Genomic DNA, 18,543 nt, shown 5'->3' on the forward strand with positions numbered 1-18,543 from the left:
ACATGAACACATACAAAAGAAAGCAAAAACCAAACAACTAATAAAGAAAGAAAAAAAAAATACATATATATAAAAATCACACACACTGACATTTACCTCTCTCTCCACTATTCCACCCGAGAACCCTCCAAGAATGCTAAATATCCACCCCATTTTCCAACAAACAAATCCAGATTCCCTAATCTTCTATAAGACCCCTCCTCTAAGGCTGTCACTCTCCCCATCTCCGAGCACCACTCCTGAAAATGGGGTGCTCCAACTGACTTCCAACCCCTCAAAATCACCTGTCTGGTGACCATAACACAGGTTAGGACCCAATCCTCCACATGTTTATTCTCCACATTAATTACCACCCCATCTCCCAAAATACAGAGTCTGGGGCAAAACGAAACTTCAGTGCCCAAGACGTCACATACAAAATTCTGAACCCTCAACCAAAACCCTTGGATCTTAACGCACCCCCAAAAAACATGGGTTGTGTCTCCATCCTCCGATTGGCATCGCCATCAGGTAGGTGTGTCTTTAAGACCAAGCCTATACAATCTAGAGGGGGTCCAATAGAATCTATGTAAAATCTTGAACTGCATAAGGCGAACCCTTGCATCTCTAGATACGGACTTGACATTTTTTAGAATCCTAGCACATACTCCCTCCTCCAATACCAAGTTTAAATCTTTCTCCCATAATCTCTTGATAGAACTTAGAGCTCCATCCCCCAGACTCTGAATTAACAGGGAGTAATACACTGATGCCTCATGACCTTTTCCAAAAGCAGTAATCACCTCTCGCAGAGTATCTGCCGCTTTAGGGGGGTGTATGCTACTCACAAAAACAATACAGATCAGGTGGCGCAGCTGTAAATACCTATAGAACTGGGAATCCCAAAATATTGAACCAAATTTTCAAACGATCTCAACACTCTGCTCTCATATAGGACACTGAGTATATTAACCTCCCTCACAATCCACTCTGACCTGCAGAAAGGGGACTTATTAATACATAATTTTGGGTTCAGCCATATGCTTGAGGCAACATTTTAATAAATGTCCAAATTAAACACTCTGGACACTTTTGTCCATACCAAGTGCAAATGCGAGATAACGGGGTGTAACTTCTCCGATTAGTTTGATAGAAAGGCTTTGGAATGGCGAAATAAGGGCAAGAACTTCCTGTTCAATAAAAAACCAGGGAGGGGCTCTCTCAGGTGGAAGCGACCAGTGAGCCAAATGTCCGAGACTGAATACATAATAATAAAACAAAGTCTTTGGTAGGCCTAGCCCACCTTTGTCAATCGGTCTGTGTAACTTGTTAAAATGTAATCTAGAATGCTTACCATTCCAAATGAAGGACTTTGCTATGCTATCAAATTGCTTAAAGTAAAAGAGGGGGACATCTATAGAGAGAGATTGTAACAGGTAGTTTGGAATACAATTTATTTTAATAACATTAACCTTCCCAATCATATATAAATGTAATGAAGCCCACCTGCCCACATCACTCGAGAAGCTTTTTATTAAGGGATCAAAATGAACTCGGACAACTAAATCAGACAAATTTTCCGGGAATAAAATGTCCAAATATTTAATGCTTGTTTGGGCCACTGGAAGGCGCCTGGCTGGAAAGCCGTTACTGGGCAGTACACTGTCAAAGCCAGAGCTTCAGATTTAGTCCAATTAACTATGTATCCTGAGAATTTAGAAAAGGAATTAATAATTCTGTGGAGGCAAGGCATAGATCTAGTGGGGTTGGAGATGAATAATAAAATATCATCTGCTTAGAGCAAAAGCTTATGCGCCACACTTCCTACCATCACCCCTGGAAAATCATCCTCCTTTCTTATTGTGGCTGCTAAAGGTTACAGAGCAAGAAAGAACAATAATGGGGAAAGAGGGCAACCCTGCTGGGTGCCCCTATCCAGAGTAAAATAATCTGAAATTAATCAATTTTTTTGTACCGCAGCTACAGGGTGTCTGTAAAGTAACTTAATCCATCCAATAAAAGTATTCCCGAACCTGTATATTTCCAAAATCTTAAAAAGATAATCCCATTCTACCATATCAAACGCCTTTTCGGCGTCAAGTGAGATGGCAGTGACTGCAGTCTGATGATTCGCCACTGGCCACATTATATTGTTGAAACGCCAAATGTTATCAGAAGAGCTGCAGCCCTGATTAAACCCCACTTGATCTATATATATATCTGTAAGACCAAGAGATGTCATAACTTATTTGGTCAGCCAAAATTTTTGACAATATTTTAATGTCTAGCTGGATCAGGGAAATTGGACGATAGCTCTTACACTCACTTGGATCTTTGTCTTTTTTAAGAATCAGACTGATCCGGGCTTGTGTCATGGTTGGCAGAAGCTTTCCATTCTTTAATGGTTCCGTCTAAACTTCTAACAAATGTGGAGCCAGTTCTGTAACATAAGATCTAAAAAATTCAGCGTCAAAGCCGTCTGGCCCTGTGCCTTGCCTGTAGGCAAGGCCTTAATTACCTCGCCAAGCTCCTCCAGGGTTATCTCAGAATCAAGAGAATGTTTTTGCTCAGTCGTCAGTTTAGGAAGTTCTAATGGTTCCACAAACTTTCTAATATCCTCATCAGTAGACGAAGACGTGGAACTATAGAGATCAAGATAGAATTCTTTAAAAGCATTATTAATATCAATGGCTGAGGTAAAAATTTCACCACCAGCAGATTTCAGTGAGGGAATGGTAGAAAAAGACTCTCTGCTTTATATATCTAGCAAAAAGCTTCCCTGCTTTGTCCCCTGACTCAAAGTATGACTGTCTTGCCCTGAATAACCAAAACTCCACCTTCCGTGACAAAATAGTATTATATCTGTATTTCAATTGGGTCAATTCCCTGAGGCCATCAGACGACATTTGGCACTTCAGCTCTGCCTCGGCACTTTTAATATTCCCTTCCAACTCCACGAGTTCTCATACTTTGTATTTTTTGATGAATGAGGCATACTGTATGATCCGACCCCTAAGAACCGCCTTAAGTGCCTCCCAAGCCACACCTACAGAGGATACTGAGGACCAGTTGGTTTCCATATAAACACTGATTTCAGCCTTTAACATTTGTTGGAAATCAGGATTTTGCAAAAGGGATACATTACAGTGCCAACTATATGATTTCTTTTTCTCCATATGTGGCAACACCTCTAAACTCACCAGTGTGTGATCTGAGACTAAAATGTTTCCAATTGAGCAATCAACAACAGATGAAATGAGGGACTATTCTAGAATAAATCTTATGGACTGATGAAAAACATTTATAGTCCCTACCAGATGGGTTCAAAAGTCTCCAAATATCTGTAAGACCAAGATTTTTACACATCCTGTGAAGCGTCAATGTTGCTTTAGGGGCTTACACACTTTTTCTTCACTATGATCAAGGACTGAGTCCATCAAAAGATTAAAGTCTCCTCCCAATATTATATTATGAGGGGTGCCAGCAGCTTGCAACATCCCTTCAAGATCAATAAAAAAAGCCTTGATCATCAGCGTTTGGTGCTTAAATATTAGCCAAAATCAACCTAAGCCCCTGAATTTCTGCTAAAACAATAATGATTCTTCCTAATTTATCTTTAATCTGTTTGATACATTTGAATTGTAAATGTTTACTTATCAATATAATGACTCCCATGCTCTTAATTGAGCCAGCACTAAAGAAAGCATGTCCACCCATATCTTCCCAAATTTTTCAGCTTCCTGCGAGGAAAGATGCATTCATATGAACCCTCATATTTATATGCACTCATAATAACGTTTGACATTTTGACATATTAGAAAAAATAGATTGTGTCAAAAATAGCATTATAAAGACCACATTCCCCTTTAGTGCTACAGTCAAACCCCGAACTTTCCCCAGAACCAAACAAACAGAAAACAGAAAAAAGAAAAACATGCGCATTAACCCCACGCACAACAGCGCCATCTGGCGTCCTTCCCTCTAAACTCAAAAAGTCCATGCACGATTACGAGTGTCCCCACGACAACTTTGCCATCAGATTGCTCAAGTCCAGTGTTTCTATACAAAATTTGTGAGACAGATTTACATAACAGAAAATAATCTATAAAACAAACTCCAGCCAATAGGCAGAATAAACACAAAGAACATGTAGATTCATTCACAAAATTGTATTGAAGGTGTATTCCTCCACAAAACAAACTTCAGCCACTAGCGGAACTAGCACACACACAACAAAAAAAAATCCATTCAGTTTCCTCAGACAGGCGAACGAATGATCAGTGAGCCGGCTGTTTCATGAGTTCAGGAGATGACGTAATCATTCCAGTGTCCTTCCAAAAAAACTCCACAAAACAAACTCCAGCCAACAGGAGGCATAAGCACAAAGAACGAGCAGATTCATCCACAAACTGTCCCGATGGAGTGTTATTCCACAAAACAAACTCCAGCCACTAGGCGGAACCAGCCCAAAAAGAAACAAAAAAGGCGCCCAGCTTCCTCGGACAGTCAAGAGTATGTTCAGCGAGTCAAGTTCATTTGGGGGCCACATGAGAAACACACCACGACTTCCTCAGTCCATTGATTCTGTGGAAGATATCACTTGATGTGGGCATGTAAATATTTTGCGGCCATCCTTAGTATCTATTCTCAGTTTGGCCGGGAATTTCAATGTAAAAGCGACCTTCCGTTGATGCAAAAGTTTCTTGAAGGAGTGTTACTCCACAAAACAAACTCCAGCCGCTAGACAGAACCAACACAAAAAGAAACAAAATGGTGCCCAGCCTCCTCAGACAGTCGAGTGTATGCCCAGCCAGTCAATCCACTCGGAGGCCACATGAAAATCACCAAATGGTTTACTCACCCATTGTTTCTATGAAAGACATGTAAATATTTTGCAGCCATCCTTAGTATCTATTCTCAGTTTGGCCAGAAACATCAGAGCAAAAGCAATCTTCCATTGATGTAAGAGTTTCTTGCATTCCCTGAATCGATCACGTTTCTGTCTTATCGAATTCGCAAAGTCTGGGAACAAGAAAATGCTGTGATTCTTCCAAGAAAGCTTTCCTTCGCTCCTCGCCTCGCGCAACACGAGATCTTTATCAGATAATCTCAGAAATTTGGCCAGAATTGATCGGGGCCTGTCTCCCTCTGCGGATCTGCAAGCCGGGACCCTGTGAGCTCGCTCAATTTCTATTTTATGGCCTATGTTGAGCAGACTCAGGAAGAGCTCATCTAGGAATTTCACCATATCTCTACCTTCTTCATGCTCAGGAATATCAACAATTCGGACGTTGTTTCGCCGGTTGCGGTTCTCCAAATCCTCCAGTTTTTCCAAAACGCGGTGCAAATCTACTTTGGTCGCTAGCGGATTAGCAGCTAATTCCCTCTCTGATGACTCCAGATAATCGATACGTCTCTCAACATCCCCGATTCTTGTAACCAACTCAGAGAATTTAGTTTCGCAGTAATCGATCGACGTATTACAGCAAGATCCTCTAAGTCCGCAACAACTTTCGTCAGCATCACAGACATGCTCGCCAGTTGCCGCTGGATTTCTCCCACCGCACCATCCAAACCGAGTCCATGGTCTGCAGGCCTGTCTGAGGTTTCAGCTTGAGCATGTAAATGTCTTTTAATATCTCCAAAGCCCGAGGATTTTGAATTCTTTGACATGTTGACAAAAAAAAAAACAGATATATAACAGGGTTTATGACAAAATAAATAATTAAAACTAGCAAAGTGCGCAGAGCTCGCCGTTTACACGTCCACTCCTTGCATGGCATCACGTGACTCCTCCGTTGGCAATTCTTAGCATTCTCGAATTCACACTTCCAGACATGCTGTAATGGATGAATATGCCGGTTTGTTTTAAAAATGTGTATGAATATTAAAGTGCCCATTTTCAACAGTAATTATGGTAGTAATTCTGACTCACTTTACAGTAAGACAGTAAGAGCACAAAGATACTGCAAACAGATGTAATAAATTAAACAACATATAAACATGCAAACACAAAATCTGAGTATACATGATGTAACTTGAGTTGGGACAATCAGACAGTGTGTGGAGCAATAGAATTATGATGATATTCTTCTCACCACAATTGTACAGAGCGGTTATCTGAGTTACTGTAGACTTCGTCAGTTCAAACCAGTCTGGCCATACTCTGTTGACATCTCTCATCAACAAGGCGTTTCCGTCCACAGAACTGCCGCTCACTGGATGTTTTTTGTTTTTGGCACCATTCTGAGTAAATTCTAGAGACGGTTGTGTGTGAAAATCCCAGGAGATCAGCAGTTACAGAAATACTCAAACCAGCCCATCTGGCACTAACAGCAGGCCTGAACTACTGAACTACTGTGGTAAACAGCAGCACTTGGATTGTGTGCACTATGTACACTTGTGTGCATCAGTATGTCACAGTCATCTATATACAGTATACAAAAGCTAAATGTGTTCTGACTGTGGGATGACCATTCTGCATGCATGCTTTTTTAAATATTATTAAAAAATTATTAAAAACTACGTAATACTGCATTTTTCATTAAGTCTTGAAGTGAAGTATGTAATTTTTATGTTAAAATACTTTCTCCTTTCCATTTGTAAGGAATAGTTCACCCAAAATGTAGATTCATCATTTACTCACCCTCATGCCATCCCAGATGTGTATGACTTTCTTTCTTCAGCAGAACTCAAACGAAGATTTTTAGAAAAATATTTCAGCTCTGTAGGTCCTTACAATGCAAGTGAATGGGGATCAATACTTTGAAGCTCCAAAAGCACATAAAGGCAGCATAAAAGTAATCCAAATGACTCCAGTGGTTAAATCCATATCTTTAGAAGCTATATAAGTTTGGGTGAGAAACAGATCAATATTTAAGTCCTTGTTTTACTGTAAATCTCCACTTTCACATCCTCCTCCTTTTGTTTTTTTTGGGATTCACATTCTTCGTGCATATCGCCACCTACTGGGAATGGCTGGTCAAAGGCGGAGATTTATAGTAACTTCTGGCTCAACCAATGGCGTGAGTTTGGGGCAGGACTACCTTTTTATCTGACCAATGGCAGATGGGGGAGTGTTTGGGAAAGCTGTTTGGAAACTATTTTTATTTATTTTTTTGCAATTCTGTTTGGTGCCACTAGTGGCGCAGATATTACGCACTTCTCCTTTTTACTAGGTTTTTATTATTATTATTATTATTATTATTATTATTATTATTATTTAATTTAGGTTTGAGAAAGTATATATATTTTTTACACATATATTTACGGAACAGCAATGTATAGGATCTTTAAGTCTCAAAATAGCCCATAACATGACCACATGGCTTTATTGGCACAAAATGTCATTAACTTTTTTTATTTGCTTTTGTTTTTTTGCAGAAAATGAAAGAGCAAGCCAAAAAGTACTCAACAGAAATTAAGCAGATAGATCTTGATGTCAACAGGACCTTTAGAAACCATATCATGTTCATGGAGCGCTTTGGGGTCAAGTAAGATATTTTTTTTTACCTTTTAACTGTCTTTATCTTAGTTTAACTCGAAGACCTCGAGTTTGGCAGTGTCGTTTTTTTTCTTTGTTACACAGCTTTTATGTTCACATGGATCTGGAATGAGTTGCTCAGACCTTGTAAGTCCTGAACCAAAACAAGAGTTACTTCCTCTTCCTGTTACAGTGTGTGGCCTCTCAGGAAATGACAGAACCGGTGACTCGTTACCATTATGCCTAGGATAAATATAAACTTTGATGTTATCCATAACAGCAAAAGGTCTGCCATAGTGTCACAAAAAAAAAAAAAAAAAAATGTTTCCTTGTGTGCCAGACAGTTGTTAAGACCCTCTTGGGATTGTACCTCCTCTTTAAGAAAGGACAACTCTCAAAAACAGTTTTGTTTTTTGCTCTCTTTTTTTAAACCACCAATTTGGTAGCCAGTAATTTATTGTGCCATTTTACCGAAGCACTGGCCAGATTTTTTTATTTTCAGAAGTAATGGTCTGCCTGCACTTTTAGCTGCTAATCCGCAATTAAACTGACATTTTTCAATCTTATAATGTTTCTGAAAGCCGACCAAAGTTCACAATGGGGGTTTATGTGGTTTGCATGGGCAGCACACCCACAAATGATGTAGATACCACCAGTGGATGGAAGATCTGAGCAATGACTTCTACATTTTTATAAGTGCTGCACGGCTAATAAAAGGATGTGGGTCGGAAGTGCTTTTTATCACATCTGCTGTTTGTTTGTGTTACTCATGAGTGTTTCTACAATGCACAGTGTTGCTTTCCACTGGCCAGTCACCAACAGTCTTACTGTGCATTGCTAAATTGTTCTAAATCTGCAGATGTTATGAAATATTAACATACAATTCCTTTGGAAGTGACTTATGCATGAATAGACTCTTTCTTGTTACCATGGGCTGGTTTCTTTCTACTCATTGTGTAGGATTGAACACTCATTGCTTTTTGTATGTGCTCAAAATGTAGTTTGCTCAGTGATAGATAAAGATGATAAAAAGGAAAAATATTCAAAAAAAATGCACAGATCACGTTCTTAAACATGTAGGGCTCCATTTTTGTGAACATTCTAAGCGCTACGTGCAACGACCATGTGCTACATCTTATACAATTTTCGTGTTATGCAATTGTCCAATTCTAAGCGCAATTTTCTTACCAGCGCAAAGCGCAAGTGGGAGTGTTTACGCTATCTGTGGGTGTATCCACGCAAACTGTGGGTGTATTGTATGTTAATGAAGTGGCGCAAACCACAATTTGCTAATTTCCTGAGAAATAGGTCATTGTGCTTAGATGTTTAAGAACTATGTTTGTTTTCAGTGCAAAGTCTAAAATCAGTTCCTACATTTGCAGTTTGGAGAATTCACCAGCAGGTGGTAATAAAGTTCATATCCAAACTCTGAAAGTATAGTGAAACATCAAATTATGGCCCTGACGATCACTGTTGTCACTGTTTTATGAAACCGATATGTATGAGATTTGTGTTTAACTTTCTAGAGGTCGTGGTTTATTATTTATTATTATTGTTATTATTATGAATATGTTTAGGCTATATTGTATTTATGATCTAATTTATATTGGTATTTTTCCACCTTTTTTTTCAATCACATTTTCCATGCGTATAAAAGTAGCGTTACTGTCATAGAAATATGTCAGACGTTCATCAATGGCACAGTTGATGCACAAAAACAAACACAAGTCCATACTTCTATTGTGCTAATTCATTTCATACAGTCCATTCACACAACCATCACTTACGAATGTGCTCTCTTTGTTTATTTCGTTGGTGCTTGAGGGAATGGACTATATACAGGGTTCACACAAGGTCCTTAAAGTGCGTAAATTTAGCTTTTAGAAATTTAAGTATTGGAATACCTGGTTTCATACAGTTTTGAAAAACATTTTTAGCATTTTCTACAAAAAATAAATAAATAATAATAATAAAAAAATTATGTAATGACTTTAAAAATGTCAAGTGGTGTAACCAACAAGTAGAAGGTATCAAAATATTTAAAATAATAATAATAATAAAGTTTTCAAACAAATGTTAAGGTAAAAAAATATTGGTTATGAAATTTATTTATTTAGAGACCTGAACAAGATGTACCTTTTCAAGAAAATATAAAAAATGGCTGATTATTTCTTTTATTTTTATTTTACTTTACACTGTTCATGGGGGTCTTTATTTATTTATTTATTTTTTGTCACATGACAACAAAATGTCTGCCTTCATATTTGTTACAAAGTTTTTCAAATATTAGTTATATTTGAAAAAAAATTCAATGTGATTTTTTTAAAGAAATAATAACAAAATATTATTCCAAACTACTTATACCAGCATTTTTTATTTATTTGTATTTTATTTATTTTTTCAAGAAATTCAGCTTTTAATTTTTTATTAAATAATTTATTTATTTTTACTTTATATTTAAGAAAAATATCAAAATGACTGAAACTCAAGTAATGAGGTGAATTCAAGTAATTGATTTGTGTTAAATGGATTTTTAATATTGTATTGAGTAACTAAATCCAGACAAAAAAAACAGTTGTATCTGTCATGTAATGTTTGGATCAGAGTTATTGAACTTTCTTTTAGGGACATCTGTACGACAGCTGTTTTTCACCTCTGCTTTTGTCCTCTACAGACAGCAAGCCCTGTTCCATGTGCTGGCAGCTTATTCCGTCTACAACATGGTGAGTGACTGACAAAGTTTGGATGTTTATGTGTGAATGTTACGTAACTCAGCACAGCGTGTGCTGGACGATACAGGACAGAGGGGAAGATGTCCCACTCTACGTCCCACCCAGCCAACCACGCACACACGTAATAACCTAGCTATCTAAATGGGGATTTCCAATTGAATTCTATTGTTAAGTTAAGCTAAATATATTTACTATAGAAAACCCCCTAACCCAAATCCTAAAATAAAACTTGCCATCTGTAAAAGTGAACAAAGGCATGGCTGAATGCCAGTTCACATTATATCCCCACTACACAGCTTGTGACATTAGGATTAGTGCATCCCAAATCATATGTTGATATAGTATGCAAAAGGTGGTATGTCACATGCTCCCTCATTTAGAATATTAAAAATTAATCAACAAACATATAAGGGTTAGAACAAATGTATTTGTGTATGCACCTGTAGTGAATTCGGCTTTAGAGCCTTTTCTGCACACATACAGTAAGTGTGCAACTTGAATGCAATTATTAGTGAAATAAACCCACTATCTGTCTGTTTCTTGTGTAAATTGATTGATTTGCTTGATAATAATGTGAACACATGCTTTGGAGACTGATCCAGAGACAGTGACTCTACAGTGCTGCCCACTGGCTATGGGTGACCAGGGTTTTAAGACTACAACAGAGGCCGTTTGTCTGGTACTAATCAGATGATATACTCCTTAATTTATTTATTGGGTACTTTCCCAGATTTCTGTTATTCACCCATAATGTTGTTTGCAATGATATAGAGGATGGACTGGCAGGAGTCAAAAGGAAAAAAAATGTTTTTTATGAGGATAGTTTTGGCAGGATGCTTGACACAATACACTACTTGAACATATATGCACATAAATGTCATTGTTTGTTAAAACGAGGAGTGTGTCCATTTTAATAGAGAGGAAATAGTGCCAGATTCCTTTTCCTTCACGCTGTGCCCAGTAGAAGGTGGGTCAAGTGGGTGAGGGGGAAATGATGGGGGTATGGAGAAGAGATTGAAAGCGAGAGAGGTGGAAAGAGAAAGAAAATAAGTAGGAGATTTTGAGTTGTGCCAGTGTGTTTTAAGCATCAGTTAGCGTCCACAGCATGCAAATAATTATCGGCTATTGGTATCAGCCACAATATATATATATCAGTGCGTCCCTACATAGTTTTTCAGAATATATTTCAGTTGTTTTAATTAATAAGAGCAAATATTTTATAGTGGTGTTTCAAATGAATTTTGTTAATCAGTATGACATTTGTGTTATGATTATAAATAAATGGTTGTTTTTTTTTTTTTTTTTTTTTTTTACAAGTCAGATGCTTTTGTACAATTGCATCACTACTAACTGAATTAAATACTGAGTCATTTAAGTCTCTGGTTATGTGGTTGTGTTTAGGAAGTAAGCTACTGTCAGGGAATGAGTCAGATTGCCGCCATTTTACTTATGTACATGAATGAGGAAGATGCGTTCTGGGCCTTATCACAACTGCTGACCAATAAGAAACATGCCATGCACGGTGAGTGTTATAATGTGATGTTATTTTTGAAACCTTTAAAAGTTCCTTTCTCAATGTGTGTCTCTGTGTAGAAAGAAAGAAACCTATCATAGATGACCTTTACCTCTGTCTTTCTTTGTGGTTTCTAACAGGGTTCTTCATCCCAGGGTTTCCCAAACTCCTGCGTTTTCAGTCTCATCATGACCAAATACTGTCCAAACTCCTCCCCAAACTGAAGAAACACATGGTGAGATTTCATTCAGTTGTTTGGCTTTACACTGATGAAAGCAGGTTCTTTCTCAGTTCTTTAAATGTCAGTTTCTCCGCAGGATAAGGAACAGATGTCCACTGGTATCTACTCGACCAAATGGTTCCTCCAATGTTTCATTGACAGGGTGAGACATCGTTTACATTAGAAACTTTACACTAAGTATGTCTTCGTTCAAGCAACTTTGGAAAGAAACGTGCCACAAACATAGTGCTTTGTATAAATATGACAATATGGTACATAGGGCGGCACGGTGGCTCAGTTGGTAACACTGTCGCCTCACAGCAAGAAGGTCCTGTGTTCTATGTGTGGAGTTTCAATGTTCTCTCCGTGTTCGTGTGGGTTTCCTCTGGGTGCTCCGGTTTCCACCACAGTTCAAATGACATGCAGGTTAAGTTAATTGGAGACCATATATTGCCCGTAGGTGTGAGTGAGAGTGTGAATGTGTATGTCTGTGTGTGTTGCCCTGTGATGGACTGGCCACATGTTCAGGGTGTTTCCCTGCCTTTGGCCCGAAACAGCTGGGATTGACTCTAGCACTTCCCGCGAGCCTACATAGGACAAGCGGCTAAAGAAGATGGATGGATGAATATGGTACATCATACTGGATTATTAAAATACTCCAAAAACACAAATGTGAGTGCTGTTTGTCCATTCAAAACTCAACACCACAATTCTAGGGTGTTCTGGGTGGTTGCTAGATTGTTACTTATTGGCCCAAGTCAAAAGAGCCCTACCTCAAGTTTCAATGATATTCTGGTATGCTTGGGACACTTTAAATGTAAGTGTATGGGGTTTTCTTCCCCCATTTTATCCTCCGCAAGGCAAAAAGTCTTTCACTTACAAAATGGTAAGGGACCCGTTATGTACCGAAGTTTTAACACTTTGGGTTTGAAATTTCTTCAAATCTCTAACCCTAAAGCCCAAAGAATGCTTAAGCATCTGCATACAGTCGAATGTTAGCCTTTCAAAGTATACTCCAGGGGTGGCCAACTCCGGTCCTGAAGAGCCACTGTCCTGCAGAGTTTAGCTCCAACCCTAATCAAACACACCTTCCCTTAATTTTTTTTAAGTTTGCTAGAGAACTTCATTAGTTTGTTCAGGCATGTTAGATTAGGGTTGGAGCTAAAATCTTTAGGTCAGTAGCTCTCCAGGACTGGAGTTGGCCACCCCTGGTATACTCCATTTGACTGTGCATACACAGGCGGTTGGCTCATGCATGCCTTGATTGCTATGAGATACTGGACCATTTCTCTTCAGGAGTTTAGACCCATAAAGGTGTCTTTATATTCCTTCAGACTCGAGTTACACAAATGCAGGTATCTCCTGACCTCCTCACACACACACTCACACAGTTGCCATTTCCACCATCTCCTGTTTAGTGGCGATTGCATCTTCTAGCGCTTCTTCATGACAGCAACGGCTCGACTTTGAGTGTTGCCACCTTGTGGACCCACTATTTAGTGCTCAGAGGCATGGTTAGAAAAATCGGACTGTGCGAGTTCAGTGCTTGAGCACTTGAAATTTGCACAACACATCCTGTCTGACCAAAGTGTACTTTGGGCTTTAGTGCGAGCCATAGTAATAGTGAGACTTGTCTTAACAAGTACCACTAATAAAGCACCTAAAATATCCTAAAATATTGCAGTATTCTGATTGCCGTTGGAAGAAATGTGTTTTTCCACTGCATGACACAAGTAGCAGAACATATTGATACAACATAGATGTTCTTTTGTCACATTATTGAATTAATACACTGAGCCCAAGTATGTATATTTCAATTTATATTTGAGGATTTTGCAATTATTGGTATGTATAACAAAGGTACTAAAGTTTATTGCATAGTTTGATTCCAACTCCTTGATCCCCAAAACTCTTGGTTTCTGTTGATATTCTACCTGGACCACATACAACTTTATGCTGGGTAGAGAATTATATCACTCGCTGGCTGCAAAGTTTTCTTTTGAAAAAAGCTGGAGACATCCAGTTTGATAGATGACTCATTTCTGTTATTTTGACTACACAGACACCCTTCACACTCACTCTGCGTCTATGGGACATCTACATATTAGAGGGAGAAAAAGTCCTCACCGCCATGGCCTATACTCTACTCAAACTGCACAAAAGTAAGTGTGTCAACTACATCCTGGTGAACTTTTGGGGTGGTGTAGCCTAGTGGTTGAAAATTTGACTGGTAACTAAAGGTTGAACTCACAAGGGTTGATCCATGAGCTTCACCGTTGTACCCTACTTAACCTCAGGTTTGTCCAGAGAGACTGTCCCCTTGTCAAGTGTATTGTCTGTTGCTTTGTAAAAAAAAAATGTTGATTTTTAGATTCAGAACAAAGATTCCTTGTCAAATAAGGATATCTTTGTTTTACTGGCAATGTATCTCATCAGTGATCAGATTTTCTAAAGCTACGTGGCTAGTTGTGCTGCTGAATAATATCGTTAGAGCAATAGCAGAATGAACGCCCACTAGTGACACAGATTACAGAAACTAGTGACATCCAGTAACAAATTTGCTGACAGTGTGAACAGAGCTTCATGAGGGTTGTCATGTTGAGATCACCAGACGAATACTACTTCATCTCTGTAATCCCTTTATCATCGGACACTTTCGCTCACAGAATTAATTAATCATGCAGACACATTTCTGCAATGGAAAGTTAACTGATAGTTATTGCTTTTGAGTGGGGCTGCATCCACACCGCTAAATGTGAAGATACAGTATTTCAAGACAACTTTCAAAATGGCCAGTGCTGCATAAAATTATTGAAGTTAGTTATTGAATACATTGTTGAAATACGTTGTTTATGTCTAGTCTAGTCAAAAGCACACAACAGAAGAGGTCATAGTTCAAGATGAGCTTCCTAGATATACTATCAGCCATAAGTCTTTTAATGTTGCTATTTTGAGAATCTTGATTTGGTTAGTGTTGTCAGTTCACATTTAAAATTTCCTTCTACCCCTATCAGAACATCTTCTGAAGATGTCTCTTGAGGACCTCAGGGAGTTTCTGCAGGAGAGTATTGCTTCGTCCTTCAATGTGAGCGATGATGTTGTCATTGAGGAACTGCAGTCGTCTATGTCCGAGCTCCGCAGGATGAAACTCGATCTCCCTCCTTCAGGTAAATGGCAAAATATCATAAGAGTACAATTAAAGAAATTAATAAATGAAAGTTCTGCCATAATTTATGCACCCTTATGTCATTTGAGACCTGTATGACTTACTTTTTTATGCAGAACATGCATTGATAAAATTATTACTATAAGAAGTATCACTTTTGGGCCCTTATTTAAGCTTTAAAGTGAGGCATTTACCACTGCCATTGTAATACTCCTTTTGTGTTTAACAGAAGAAAGAAAGCTAAATGGGTTTACAACAATAAAAGTGTGATAAAATTATGAAAAACTTTTATATGTAGATACGTATGTTAATCCTCTGGTTGTATTTCATGCTAGACTGTTGTGTGACTACTGTGTAATACCTATGTATTGTCTGGGATTACTTTTAAGCCAAGGGAGATGAGTTGCCAAAGATGCCTCTGGGCCAAGAGCGTCCAATAGTGCTGATGCCAGTTATCCAAACTGAGTGCATATCTATACCACCACCAGCCACACACAACAACCCAACCTCATTTAAACCACACACGGAGGACACCACCAACAACAACCAGAGCAGCGATAAACTTACCCCGTCCATTACCTCATCGTCCCCTCTACCAAAGCACACCCAATCTTTCAACCCTTCATTGTCACAAGCTACACCTGAAGACACAATGACCACAATGAAGAATCAATACAGTGCCCCTGAACAAAGACCAAATATTCTACACCTCCCAGAACCTGCACCAGGGGATACACTTTCTTTGAAAGATGGATGTGTCAGTAGATCTCTATCAGCTGTGCCTGATGAGTGGCCTCCAACCTACCAGGCACCCATAACAGATTCTTCCAGTATGAACTCTTTGAATCTCCCAGAATTGCTGCCACCACCACCTCTTCCCTGCATCAAACAAGCAGTTGAGCTTTCATCTCTAGAGGAGGATGTCCTGTTTAACCTTCCTCCACCACCTCCGCCAATTGCCGAACCTCTGAATCTTATCTTAGAAGATCCATCTTCATCGCCCTCCTCTTATAGAGCCCATCGGCAGCTAAGCAAGTTTCCCGTGAACTTGTATGTTCCTCCATCCTCAAATGACCGCCGACCTTCTAACACCTCCCATTACGATAACATCTGGGAAGCGGAAGACCAATCTGTGGAGAGACTGTTGGAGATGGTCCCCACATTGCCACAAAACTCATACTTGGGTCATAAGAAGCCCACACTTCCCCTTCCTGCAGAAGATGCCTTGTCTCTATCTCTACCGCCCCCGTCCATGTTCTTCTACTCTCCAGACTCTTTGCCCCTACCTCCTCCTCAAACTCCATGCATTGAGGAGTCCAACAGTTGGGCGACTCCAGACTGTGTTTTCCCCCAGCCGCCAGGCAGCTTCGCAGACAGACCTTTCCTTGTACCTTCAGTCCCGTCCAATCACATGCTTCTAAACCAGACTGTATAAGACGGGTCAATCATGACTCCCAAGACTACTGCCCCAACCAAGCAGCAATAGTTTCTCCTGTACACTCTGATTCAGACTTCTACCGAATGCACGTTCCAAGTCATTTGTTGTTGTAATAGACAATTCTCTCCTGCTAAAGCAAGACTCCTTTATACCAGTGTTACAGTGACCTGAAGGTGTGGTTCTTCTTATGGCCTTTTGTAAAATTCTGTTTGTCAAAACTGTATATACCTTCGTCATAAGTTAATTCTGTATATTTTCTCATATGAAAATGACTTTTAATAGGTAATGAGCTTCCACATGACTCCAGTCAGCATTGCCAAAAACATTGCACTCTATGGAGTAAAGCGGCAGCTTCACTGTTACCCCCGGGACCTTGTTGCACTTCCGCCAAGCGTTATAATGCGCTGTTCAACATTCAAACAATTTCAGCTTTGACCCTGTTGCTGCAGACCTTTAGAAGTGACAGCCAATGTTTACAAGACAATTCAGAAGACGTATCGATGCCAGTGCTAAAATCAAAAGAGGTTCGCTGTAACACTTTTCATGTGGCTTTCAGGCAGCACTTGATGCCGCAGTTGAGCGGTGCATTGACACCCCAACTCTAGTCATGTGGAAGCTCCAATAAGCTTTGTGATAAGAAATGAACTTTTTTGCAGCTTGTAGATCTTATGTTGCAATAACGGTAAGGGGTTTCTACATCACTTGTTACGTGGCAACACCAATGTCAACATGCTGACGAACACCAGATGAAATGTGTTGCACCACTCAACACCAGATGAAACCTGCTGCAGAGAACATCTTGTTTTGATTTTAGTGCTGCTACAGTCAATAATCATCTGAAATGTCTAGTAATCATTGGCTTCAGCTTCAAAATGTCAGAAAGGTTAAAGTTAAAATTCTTGAACTTGAGCACTGTTTTACACCTCTAATGCTTCACTCCGTAGAGCTCAATGTATTTTGCAATGTTGACGCAAGTCATGTGGAAGCTGCTTTATACCACAGATCAAAATGGGTTGCTTGTTTGTGTTTTTATGAGTGTGTCTCATGTAAATTTGTTGCGTTGAAAATCCCTTTTCCAGAATGAAGCATCTTGTTTTTATCAGTGTCACGATTTATTGATGACAAGTTAGGTAACCAATTATCTGGAGAGTCTTGATGTGGGTTAAGGAGGTCAAGACCATGGCAGTAAATATCATCACTCTTTTTAAATGGTGCTTTAACATAGGTAATGTCGTTTTAAAGGGATTGTGAGAGTTGAGACAACACTGGTCCTTGGGTCACATATCAGAGGACAAGTACAACCTTGGATTGGATTTCAATTTGAGGGATAGAGCTTGATTTGACCCCGTTTCTATCATCTCTGTCATATGTTGAGTGGGTTGGTTTTATATCTTATGGGAATTGTGTGTGTTTCTTTTGAAACTTGGTTACATTTGGAAAATATACTGATGCATGTACATTATTCACATATGTAAAAGAATCATTGTATCAACATATTTTGGAAATGCGAATAAGAAATGTACCACACTGACATGAGTAGGCATGGTTATAATAACTTAAGTATTTATATTTTTAAAGATCCTAGTATTTCAACAGGAAATCTTAAGAGGAAATTCCTTCAGTTTAAAGTCTGTGTTATTCTGTCCTGTAGTGCCACCGTGTGATTGACAATGATGATGCATAGCTTGTTCAATGCATGATCTAGAGGGAGATTGTATCCAAGTGAAGAAAATCTACATTTAAGTACATTTTATAGGTTTATTATGTTATTGTATAGAGAACATTATTGTTTTGCACTGTCATTTGGATTAATATCTGATATTTAAGTGCTTCTTATATTGTGCTTCTCAGGATAAATGGTTTCCTTGTTTTATCTTCAGAATGGAGACTGTGGGTCAAACACAGTTTTTAATTTTCTTGGTTGTGATGCTCATTTGACATTTAAGAACAACTGCTTATAGAGTACATGATTTAGTTCTTATTAGGCAACAATGAGACAATACAAGTTAACG

At 38.9% G+C, this 18,543-nt stretch overlaps 1 protein-coding gene across 2 annotated transcripts in view; it reads left to right on the plus strand.

The window, feature by feature from the left end:
* Positions 1–18,496, plus strand: part of LOC127437840 (USP6 N-terminal-like protein) — a 56,229-nt gene extending 37,733 nt beyond the window's left edge. For both annotated transcript variants that reach the window (XM_051693057.1, XM_051693056.1), the window contains 8 exons: positions 7,363–7,472; positions 10,137–10,185; positions 11,596–11,716; positions 11,848–11,942; positions 12,025–12,090; positions 13,990–14,089; positions 14,942–15,094; positions 15,483–18,496. In XM_051693057.1, coding sequence (XP_051549017.1) covers positions 7,363–7,472; positions 10,137–10,185; positions 11,596–11,716; positions 11,848–11,942; positions 12,025–12,090; positions 13,990–14,089; positions 14,942–15,094; positions 15,483–16,528 — 1,740 coding nt within the window. In that variant the 3' untranslated portion in view covers positions 16,529–18,496. The remainder of the gene's footprint in view (positions 1–7,362; positions 7,473–10,136; positions 10,186–11,595; positions 11,717–11,847; positions 11,943–12,024; positions 12,091–13,989; positions 14,090–14,941; positions 15,095–15,482) is intronic.
* The last annotated feature ends 47 nt before the right edge of the window (positions 18,497–18,543 follow it).

This window comes from Myxocyprinus asiaticus, chromosome 48 (assembly GCF_019703515.2).
Source record: "Myxocyprinus asiaticus isolate MX2 ecotype Aquarium Trade chromosome 48, UBuf_Myxa_2, whole genome shotgun sequence".
Classification (NCBI taxonomy): domain Eukaryota; kingdom Metazoa; phylum Chordata; class Actinopteri; order Cypriniformes; family Catostomidae; genus Myxocyprinus; species Myxocyprinus asiaticus.